Consider the following 12,277-nt stretch of genomic DNA (forward strand, 5'->3'; position numbering starts at 1 on the left):
TTTATCTTTTTTTTATTACTTCAAAAAATCGAAAACGTACTCTTACCCCACGCGCACTCTTGCCCCACTCTACTCTAATGTATTCAAGCAATGTTGCTGCTATTCCCCGAAAAGTTTGAATTTCCAATTATCCTGATTATCCGAAAAAAAAATCTATAATCCTTGAAATCCGAAAAAAAACCTCGGCAAACCCTGAAATTTCAAGGAGAGGTAACTAAAATGTAAAAAGACAGGAACACCGTCTTTAACCAGAGGTCATACAGACTGAGCACTTAGCATGAGACAACGGACAGGACACTTAACACCCAGTGGACCAGTGGAGAATTTTTCGATCACGAAAAGTTTTCTCCTCACCGGGGGGAATCGAACCCATACTCCCTAGCACATGCGTCTAGACAATTTACGTCGCTAACCGCACGGCCATGAACCCCACAATTACTTGAAATTATTTCTAATGGATATGTAAAACTCGAAAGTCTTATGTATCTAAAGCTCTTAAGTTTTTTATGTATCAAAGTTATTGGGAATCCCACGACATTCCTAGATTTTTATGTCAGAGCTGTTCAAGTCGTTACTGGATGTAAGAATAGAAAAAAGTTAGCCCCCCCTAGATTTTTTCCTTAGTTACGCCAATGCATAGATGGGTAAAATTTATCCGCAGTGCAAACAGCACGTGCTATCAAAGCATTCACCGTCAGAATCCTCCACGTGGTGGCCAAATGTTCAAAAATATCATAGTTTTCGTTGCGACTAAAAATTAGCGGAAGAGCAGCTTTTATTAAATATGAGCGGTACAATAGTAAAGTTTGAGGTGCGTTACTAGACCTGTTTTGAATTGACCTTTTCCGTCAAAAAAAATATTCGCTCAATCGATTCTTTGAAAAGATATTTTATTTACAAGATAAAGCATGTCGCTGCGGTTCCTTTTGTTGTTCTGTCCGAAACATGTTGGGTACCGAACTGTCAAATCATATGTATTTTTTCTTCATTGACATTTAGCACCCTATCCTCGACAGCAAAAGATGTTCCGGACAGCGACGACAGCCACAATCTTTATCTTGTAACTAAAATATCTTTTTTTTTATCTTTGGCTTATTTAAGGTCAACTTTTCCAAAGAACCCACGCCTCTAAGTATTTTTAAAATTTAAAACAAAAATCGAAAAAGTGTTGTTTTTTTAAAGATTTTGAACGAATTTTGAACGGGTGAATTTTTCAGGCCGGTTCACACGTGCAGCACTTTTTCGGTTTTTGTCGATTTTAAAAATAGTTAGAGGCTTCAAAAATATGGGTTCTTGGAAAGTTGACTTAAAATAAGCCAAAGAATCGACTGAGACAATAAAACGAGATACAATTTTTGACGGAAAAGAAAGATCCGGTCAAGAACTGTGGTTTTACTTTGTCGGTGGTTTTACAGCAGTTTTATTGTTTGAAAGCCCTCAAAAACAGACGGAAAGGTTAAAAGAAGTGTTTTTATGCTTTCTATCAAAATTTTTAAAAATCTAGGAATTCTTTTATAATTACCTATAATTGCAAACGCTTTTTGAAAAACAAAGTAATTATTCTGAATCTGAATCTGTTGGAAACGTCCACAATTTAATTGTAATCTCAAAGTTGAAAGATTTCCTTTGCGACGTGACTTTTGGGCTCGTCAATTTTGCCCAATATTTTCTATGCATGCAATTAGTGTGCGACAATAATCACACAATGAATTTGTTTCCGTGTCGTACTATCTTGTTGATTGCACGCTACCAAGGAATTTTCTTATTCTCAAAATTCCAACCAATCAACGAACGGCTTTTATCCGCAGCGACCGTTTCGTCAAACTGATCATGTGACTACATTCGTGTAAAATGCACCCACACTATGCTGCTTACGTCCATCCGTACGCTCCAGACGTCGCAAATACTACAGAAACCGTTTACTACGTTTACGACACCACAGCAAAATCGAATCGCTTCGGCAGCGCATTCTCATACGTCGTGTCGCACACAATCACACAGCTTTGTAGCGAGATTGTTCAGCGGTGGAATATTTGCTAGACTCCGCCAGCCAGTCCAGTCGGTAGTTCATTCAGTTTTGTACAGTGAGTGTGTCGAGTAAGTCATCTTTCTCCGAGACCTCTCGCTCTCCTTGGTGTTGCACCTCCAGAGACCAGCAGCAATCATCATCAGAGAAGCCAAGTTCCAGCGGGACGAACAGCACTCATCTTAGCAAACCAGGAATCACCCAGCAACCAACAACCAATCAAAGATGGCCCTGCCAGAGGAAAATCCCGTCTACGGACCCTTCTTCGGAGTCATGGGAGCAGCTGCTGCGATCATTTTCAGCGGTAAGCCTCATTTTCCAATCTGAAAAATCGTTTTTTCCTCTTCGACCCGTGATGACTGGCGGAACAAGGTTACAACCTGTTCCTGGTCATGTGTCACGGATTGCAAAAGATGAGCGCCGATCGCTAGGGCGTGTGTTTGTGGAAAGCCAGTTCCTGCATTGTGGACGGATTTCGTCATGCCCCGTGATATGGATATGAAAAAGGCTTGCTTTGATGTGCGAAAAAAGTGATATTTTCAGTGTTTCCCATGTCTGGTTCGGCTACTTTTCCACTTACATTTTGGGATTCTTCGCGGAACTGTATGCGTGTGGAAAGTCGATGATTGCCAAGTAAAAATGACTGCTAGATCGCTGTGAGTGTGTTAGTGTGTTTGGACGAATGCGAACCAACATCGCAGAGTGTGGGGTTGATTATTATTGATTTTGGGGCTAATGATGGGAAATGATGGCTAAGGAACTCCCAAGGATTACTACGGTGGACAATGCTCCTGCGGCCAGATTGAATGTGATCGAAGAACGGTGAAGTGATGGGACTTGATGATCACATGCACCGATCTTCCGGTCACGGGACCCCTCATGTGGGGGATTTTATCATTGACGAGTGTTTATGTATTTATGAGGAATATTTTTCTGGTCTCGTGACCACTGCGACCTTAAACATGATGGTGTTTTTGTCATAGCCTTGTGCTGGATGATTAACCCCCGCTGGAGATCACAGCAGTTGCAACATTTTGAAGCTCAAGAATTGGATCATTGGGGCGTTTGCAAGTGATGGATGTGGGGTTTTTTTCCCCATCCAGTACTCTCGTTTCTGGTATCGATTTTGGATGCTCCCACACTCATCTTTTTCATCTTCTTGCTCTCGAGTCGCTGGGAGCGAACGACGTAAAAGTGGGAGTTTTTATCTTGGGAGTGAATAATATCGATTTTTGCCGCATAATTCGCATTATCATACATCTTGGCTTGAATAGAGATATTTGCATTCATTGACGTTATGAACAGCTGTGACCAAGAGAACTCCAATAATTAACAAATTACGAAATCGCAAGACAAATGGGTACAAGCTGCATAGTCGGAACTGCATGATAAAGACGGAAATTCTTGGAATTTGTCTCCTTTATACAATACATATTAATTGTAGAAGGGCATACTTGCAAAACTTGTATTGCGAGTACGAAATAAATATATACACCATGTGACGTCATTGCTTGATTGTCACTCTCCCTCGACTAATGGTAGCTTCAGTCGTAGGTACTTCATTCACTCCCTCTACTAACTTAGTTATAGCTGCAAGACTATTGAGTAGTAGGTAGCGGGCTTATGCACATAAGTGCTGTTGTAGGTACATGAATAACGTGCAGCTTATCAAAGAAAGAGAACAGCCAAGTCTCTAAAAAACAGACTACTATGATAGTTTTCCTTCATAATGGGATTCCCGCCGCACATTATAATGTCGAGCTAATATCGAGTAGCGTAGAGTTCACTCTAAACTAATGATTAGGCGAATACCTCAGTCCGGTAATTTCAGAGCCGCCACTTCCCTCACCTGTCGTGTGTGGTTTAGTCCGGCGAAGGTTGTGTGTGCGTGTGTGTATTGAAATTAGAAGATTTGGGTATGTACTGGGGAGCTACTGTTGGTGTTCATGTGACAGACCACAAGACCAGAGTAGCCAGTTATGCAAACTTGTTCCGTTGATTAATAGGAGCTATGTTTTTAGTAGCGATTCATTCATAGCTCAATAATAATTTTGTGGCTTTTTTATATTTAATATTGGAAGGGTTTTCTTTATTTAATTCTTTAATTTAAATGTCCTCAGATCAGTTGTGATTTTTGTACCCAAATCACATGACTTGCACTGAGCTTGATTATGGTGTATATAAACTTTTAAGTAAAAAGCGTTTGGTTATTTCTCTGTACAAATAATAATTTCCCAGCTTTATGAGTAGTACTTGCTCCACATGATACATATTCATGTAATTGGTGGGCATAGAGAGACTTTCATTCAATAACTGGAAATGCTAATAGGACACTAAATAAAGCATACCAAGTTCGAGTTGGAATATAGAGCCATTGAAGAAGAAGAAAAAATCATCGTTTTCTTCGAATCCTAAAGTGGTGGTTTGAGGACTTTCTCGGGTTAGATAATTCCTTTACACCTTTCGACATGAAGAATCGGAGTGTCAAATTAAAAAAAGACCATTTGGGCAGTACCCCATATTCCCGTCCGCAACGGTTTGATTTGTTGTAGGTCCATACATCACTACAGGAAATCTACAGATACTAACCATGCATCAAAAACGTTACAACGGGAATAGAGAGTCCTACCCAGAAGGCCATTCGTCCTATATAGCTGGCATCGAAAGATTTTAATTACTGGAGAAGTGCATCAACAACAAGATTTAAAATATCGACTAGATGCTATTTGAAAGTAGCTTTTAGCCCAAGCTAGCTCACCCTGCTTTGTCACTCCCCGATTTTGTCTACCCCCTAATTTTATCTCGTTTTCAAACCAATTTTATCACGTTTTTGATCCAATTTAGCCAACCAGAAAAAAATTAAAAAAATTTAGTCATTCATTCTTGTAAATTATATCGCAAACAACAATAATTTTCATTAAATAACTTTCACCGCCAGTGATTTATTATGAATCATTTATAAGTGCCTGTCAAGTTTTTTTCGACAATCACCCCAAATTTCACCAGAAGGGTGACAAAATCGGGATGTTATTGTAATAATCGAATATTAAATAGCGACCCGACCAGTTAGTCATAACAAATTTTATCACAATTATATCAATATGTGTTACAAATAACAAAACTTGTAATAATTTTGTTATAAATTCTCTGTCAAAGTTGGAGGAAAGAAAATTTCATAATCGTCATAACATGATTATAACATAATGTGTTATGTTTTTTTCGAAAAAAAAATTGCCTACATTTTTGGTAGATAGGAATGGAAAAAACGAAGGTACCACACCAAGTATAACTTGAATCTACATTCAAAGTTAAACCAGCTGGACAAAGTTAATTGCCTACATTATGGATAATCATAATCTTTTCAATAACATAATTTGTTATAGTATAAGATATTTTCACCGCTTTTCATGTAACACATCGAGTTTTTGTTCGATTAATAACATATTTAGTAAAGTTTGTTAAAACTAGAAGAGATTTTGTTACATTTTTTGTTATTTTAACTACTAATGGTACATGTTTTATAAATCTGTTACTATCTACTGGCCGGGGAACTTTGTTGTGCATATTGATAAATATGATATTAAATCATCGATTTACCATTATCAAAATCTTCAAACTGGGAACAGCGGAAAAAAGAAGGGAATCTAAAGGCACCGCGAAATAAACACATTTTTTTAAATGATTTGAAATTGATAAAACTAGTGAACTTATTGTCCCTGGGAGCGGCTAGCGTTGTTTTTTGCGTTTTGGGACTTACATTTATTTCTTTTGAACACTTGTGATAGTTTAACTTTGAGCCGGTTATTTACGTTAAGAAAATTATTTTGAGCTTTTTAGTGGAATGTCTTCACTTGTCATAAGACGAGTTTGTACAATCCCATTTAACTCCACCACTTTATGTTATTTATCTCGTTTGAGTGGTATTTGAATGTTTGTTGCAGTTAGTAATCTGCACAAAACACTAAGAAGGAAATATCTTTTAATTAGTTGATTGAGTCGATTCCTTTTGGATTTTATCTATTCTTAATTGAGTATTCCCTAATTGTCAGTGTAAATCAATGCACATTTTAAAATTTATTTAAACGCAACAAACTAACTGGATCAGAATAAGTTGTAATCATACATGAGCTATTGAACATAAAAAGTGAAGACAGCTTCGACATGTCGAACTGATAATGAAGACTTGCTATCTGATGTTTTGTCTTTTGATTCAAAAGTTTATCATTCAAGACACGTTTTGTTAGCTTTATTGAATACTTTGTGATCTTTATTATACATGATCTAAATCAATTTGGGGAAATTTATTGTTAACACACGCAAGAACATACATTGTTCTATGCGACGAACGTCAATTCACTGTTTTTAACGATTTTAACAAAGGAGAATTGAAGGAAACCTACGATGATTCAACTCATGAGTTCTTGGGTGCCCGCTAGAATAAACGCGTTGTGCGATGTGACGCGACGCGCCTCACGTAAAAGAATAACAATTATTATCAATGAACTGTTGCGTCACGTTGCATCGCGCCGTCGTTTTTACTCTGGCTTCACCCTTAGGAGCTGAGTTGGGTGCGTTTCAACTCATGATTGATTTGAATCGTTGATGAGTTTTGAGTTGATCCAAACTTGTTTTGCCTTTCTCGTACAATATACTAGTCCTTAATCGATTTTCTTGCAATAAGTCGCATTCAAAATGGGATGAAGCCTAGTTAATAACTATAACGGTTTTGTCAACGTCGCATGGCAAACCTTTTGATTTTCTTTTGGCAAAATGTTCAAGATTCGTTTTTTTCTGTGACAACATTCCAAAGAAAAGATTTTTAATTTGACCTTACTGTCAAGTGGAACCGCATGCAGAGCAAGTCTCCAGCCAGGATGGTGGCTAAATGACACAATCCACGCACTTCTACACCATGGGACCAAAATTTCAAACTAAAAATTAGGATCCAATATCTGTAGGACAGGAAAACATACATATTGAATTACAAGAAAAAACATTTCTTCCACTGAAAAATGTTTTCGGAACATTGTTTAATAGCCAATCAAAGTAGCAGACTTTTAGTATAAAAAAAGACTCTTTAATCATTTTTTTACAAATGTGCTCTATCGCACCTATTTGGGTGAAAATGTATTGATGAATACGTAATTAAATACAGTTTTTAATGATCTTTTTGTGTGCACATTGTATTGCTTCGAAAATTTTAGTTTACATGAAATATTTGTAATTTAAAAACAGTGACATTGAAATGGTGTCGCGTTACGAAAATAGTCGTATAATTGATACTTGACAAAAGGTACAAACATTGGAAAAGTAATATTTCGGATTCTCTTAGTACTCGTCAAGAGCTTTCTTTTCGTGTATTAAGATCCAAAATCGGACCATTTTCCATGAAGTTACACTAGGTACAAAAATATGGTGTCGCGTTACGCGAATTGAATGCTTCTGTAATAAGGCATAAAATGCTTTCGGTTTATTGCCCGCATAATCATGGACCATACGTCGACCGCATCTGTTATAATTGAAGAGAATAAGTGTTATTGTAGCGATGGTCTCACTAATAGTAGTCAACCATAAATGGACAGTCTCATATACTGTTTCAACAGTACCTCAGATGGTAAACGGCCAAACGACCATATGAGTAATGGGCGGTTAAGTATAATTAACATTTAAATCCGGTCGTTTTTTCGAACTAAATTTTCGATGTACCATACATCAGTTGGGAGATGTACAATTGAAGAACTATATAATTACACATCGACAGCATGGTATGTATTAACAGTAGGTGTTGATGTAGGGTTGGTATGGTGAATCAAGCTTAAAATTGTATGCTAAAAATTAAGCGAATAGTAACAATATATCTTATAACGCATATGTAATTATGACTGCATGGTATGTCGTTTTTCATTATGCGGGTGATACAGTATCACAATGGTTTCTCTCAAGTAATTTAGGGCTTGTACATGAATAGCGTAACAAAATTGGGGGTGTAACGGGGTGCGCCATTTGGTAACTCTCCATACTACAAAAAATAGGTTACCATACAAAAATGTTACGGAGTGGTGGGAAATTACAAATGTTTGGTGTTTGGTGACCCCTTTGAAGTCGTCCGTTAATAAGTCACGTGAAATTGAGTTTTTTTTTCGAATAAATTGTGAGGGTTTTTTAATCCTCTCTCTTTTCCACGCAATATCACAATAATGCCACTCATATGAGTAAACGTAACTAACAGTTTGCTGACGAACACGGTTTCCTTCTACCATGTCACGAACCGTCAAACTTGTTTGTGGATGCCAAGTATGATTATATTTTTTTCAATGGTTCATTTATTTGAAAGACTCATCTGACGTGAAGCGTTACGGAGCCGGAGTTATTTTTTTAATACAAGTTTTATCTTGATTTTCAAACATATTTTTAGCTTTGAGGAACCGAAAGACTCGTGTTTTGATGATTTTTAATATTTTAGATAATTTTTCTTTCGTTCGCTCTCACTAGCTCGGCATTTTTTATTCTTTGATCGTCACAGCCGAGTACGTCAGCGCTCGAAGAAGATGCCGTGAACATACGTCAATTTAGTCGATATTTCATCTTAAGAACTTTAACAGAGATTTTCACAGTCAATATCCGTGAAATAATTTAAGAGTGTTGGTCACCGGTAGTCGAAAATATAATGAATATCGTCAGGCAAAAAACTTCACCAAACCAATGCAAGAAGAAGGGCCTATAGAAAAAGGTTAACAGAGAGTTGCTGAGTGATAAATTGAAAAAAAAAAATCCATTTTATGTTAATCAAGATGAATTAGCATTGGGCTGGTTCGTTAATAAAGACATATTATATCAGGTATCCTAATGAACCTGGCTTTGACCTGAATGAATATACAATAATAAGACAATTATTTTACACCAGGATATAAACACTATTTTCAAAATTGAGTATTTATTTTCTGAGTAGTGTTGTTGATAGCGTAAAGATTGAAAATGTAGTTAAAAGTAGTGCACTCAGGGCACGACGCATACGTTCTTGTGATAAACATTGGTTGAGACATGAGACGTATTCCAATCTTTTCGGAAATAAATAAAAAGTTGAAAACAGACAACGTTCCAGTAGAAACGTAGAATAAAAAACGACAGAAATATTCCTCTTCAACATTGCTGAGCTTCTTGGGCCATCATCACCTTTCAAAATGGTTAACGTCGAAAAAAGACAATATAGAACTTTTCAGTGTAAAAAAACTCACTTCTAGGGGGATCGATCGTCTGACCACGTACTTAAAAACCGATCCGGGTCATACTTGTGTGTGATATGTGATATAAAAATAGGAAAACCCATTACCATTTAATTTGTTTCTAAAACTGAATATGTGATACGAATGGAATTGGTTCAGTTCTATATTTGTGCCGGTTAGTCCCTCAAACTTTAATAACTGAAACTCCAGATCGTAACCACCAACTCGAACTACATTCAACGATAGATAATGTGATAATATTCTGTGTCGAATATAACATGTCGCATCGAAATCGGCTGAAATTACGTATTCTATCAACGATAAACACGTTTGCGTAACGCGACACCATTTGCAGGAGACTGTTTGTCGATCAGCGTAACGCGGCGGTGTTCATATCAATTCAGTTATTTTCATTATAATTTCCGTTTTTTCCTGCGATTCACAGCCTCATTTCTGTTGATGTATACGAGAAATGCTTAGAATAAATCGAGACTCCAAACCGTATACCAGAGCTGAAAAACGCAATTGCATTTCAAAATGCGAAAAAGTGCAATTCAGCGATGGTGTCGCGTTACGAAATGCAGCGCGCTATATTTATCATATTCAAAGCGAAAAATCTCAAAATGAATATTCTATCAGAAAGGAAATTTAGTGAGGATAATTTTACACCTGTTTAATCATATGTCCCCGAGGCTAATTTTCGAATGCAGACCTAATTTCTCGCTGAAAGTCGGCTCCTCATGGTGTCGCGTTACGCTGGAATGTGTCAAATACATACATACATTCCAAAGAGAAGATTTTTTTCGTTTCGTCTTCGAAATAGTTTATTGGATTTTCTTATGACAAATTTCCGATGCTCTAATCTATAAATCCCTTCGTTGAACCACAGTTCCAGGCAGATGGACACTTCTTGATCAAGCCGGAACAACTGTTTAGGACGACTAATGGTCACACTGTGATCTCTCCCGATGATCGAACTACTACACTCTCCTTAAGCCAGCATTTTCTGAAAAAAAAAATGCGGATAAAACTAGCTTTTCTCTATCAGATAAGGGAATTGGTTTTGGAGAAAATTGCTTGCATTTTTCGGAATCGATAAAACAATGTTTGTTAACAAAATAAATTACGCACAAATCGCTATGTAGTCCCGATCCGAGTTCATATAAGATACTAATTGGGAGGTAACATGCGTCCACATTGTATGGGGAAGTATGTACATCTCCTTATCATCGCATATCGCATATAATATCTGATATGGCATTGTTTTGACTGGGTACTTTTTTATCGGCTCTGAACTCTGGCATGTCACTTTTCAATCTTCTGTCTTCAATCTTTCAATCGAAAAAGGTGATGATTGAATCTTCGTTTACACTGGGGATGGGGGCGACCCCAAATGGCATAATGCCATTTGGCATAAGTCCGTTTGGCTTAATGCCTTTGGCATAGCGAGTTGAATAGCCAGGGTCCATTTGGCATAACGACCGTTTGGCATAATAAAGAAAAATAATCAAAATGATTTTAGGGCCATTTGTCATAAAAATTAAAAGAATTATAAAAACTCTAGGCAGAAGCTCGATTTACATCTGTATTATTGACTTATTCTGGGCATATGCGTGTTTTAAGAAGTGAATTACTTTTATGGCTAATTCTGCCGATTGAAAGCAAATAGAAAAACTGCTGTCTTGAACCTACTACTTATCGTGGCGCATCGTCGTATGCAAAGTAAGCAGCATTTGATTTTCGCGGAACATGGGAAGAGGGATTACAATTTTTCGCACCACCGCTTGTGCCGGAGTTTATCGCACTGTATTTTATCCGGATAAAATGGATGGTGGAGCGATCTGTTGTCGCGTGAGTGAGTGAGAAATCCGAACCCTGCATGCATGCTTTCTTGTTATAAGGAGAAATCGTGTGCTTTAAAAGATGGAATCATCAGCTCATTTGTCTTATTCCGTTCGTATGCGTTGAAAAGAAATCATATCAGCACCAACATTTTAAAAGGGCGGTAAACACGAGCTTCTCACGTCGCTATTGGGTTAATTTGAGCCCACCCACGCTATCAGACACCACTGATGGAAGCAGCGAATCCCCTTCTTTCATTAAATGCCGCTGAATTGCGTGGGTGAGCACAAATAAGCCCATCAGAGACGTGCAAAGCTCTTGTTTACAAGAGCAGTTTCGCCCTTTTGAAATGTTGGTGTCAATATACGCTTCGACTTTTGCGTTCTTTTGAAACATGGGTAATCTAGTTTTCTGCCTTCTTCCTTAAAAAAGCGTGATTTTTAGGAAGGGGTCATTTAATCTTTTGCCTTTTGCCGGACAAATGCGTACTTTTAAAGAAGGAGTCATCTACTAATTTGCCTTATTCCGGGCAAATGCTTGCTTTTAAATAAGGAGTTGTCTACTCTTTTGCCTTATTTACAGGTAAATACATACTTCTAAAAATGGAAATCATATATTCCCGTCGTCGGGGGTGACAATGGGTCAAATGGGGGTGATAATGGGTCACTGTTTCTGTACTTAGAATGCTTGTAGAATAGATTGAATGTATCTGAGGGCAAGAAAACTAAAATATAAGAGACCTTTTTGGACGATTTTGTTATCTGTCGTTATGCCAAACGCCCAATGGTATTTGATACATCTTTTCAACGATTATGCCAGAAGAATTTCTTTCACTCATGCATTTTTGCGACAGAAACATTCACGTCGTCAGTAACTTTTGTCAAACCTCAATCTTTTCTGGAGGTGTGATAAATGCGTAAAATTGCTATGCACTCGGTTCAAGACCAACAGTCTTGAATAGATTCAACTACTCAGAGCCTAGAACATAATCACGCAGAAATCAGAAAGGAGATTACGAAACAAGGTGAGATTGCTAATTTGTCAAGATGAACCGGTCCCAAACCAATTGGTTTTCGGAAGATAGATGAGTTACCTGTTCCTCTCGTATTCTTGTACATATTAGAACCGGAGTCAGTTGAAAAGCTGGCAAAGAACTGCATTCAGTGCGAAGACTCAATCAATGCGA

The 12,277-nt window shown here is 37.5% G+C and overlaps 1 protein-coding gene across 1 annotated transcript in view; it reads left to right on the forward strand.

The window, feature by feature from the left end:
* The first annotated feature begins 2,028 nt into the window (after window positions 1–2,028).
* The window catches only part of LOC134223270 (V-type proton ATPase 16 kDa proteolipid subunit c), a 43,705-nt gene continuing 33,456 nt past the window's right edge, over window positions 2,029–12,277 (forward strand). The window contains exon 1 of the mRNA XM_062702422.1: window positions 2,029–2,330. Within this exon, the coding sequence (XP_062558406.1) occupies window positions 2,252–2,330 (79 nt within the window). The 5' untranslated portion in view covers window positions 2,029–2,251. The remainder of the gene's footprint in view (window positions 2,331–12,277) is intronic.

This window comes from Armigeres subalbatus, chromosome 3, assembly GCF_024139115.2.
Source record: "Armigeres subalbatus isolate Guangzhou_Male chromosome 3, GZ_Asu_2, whole genome shotgun sequence".
Classification (NCBI taxonomy): domain Eukaryota; kingdom Metazoa; phylum Arthropoda; class Insecta; order Diptera; family Culicidae; genus Armigeres; species Armigeres subalbatus.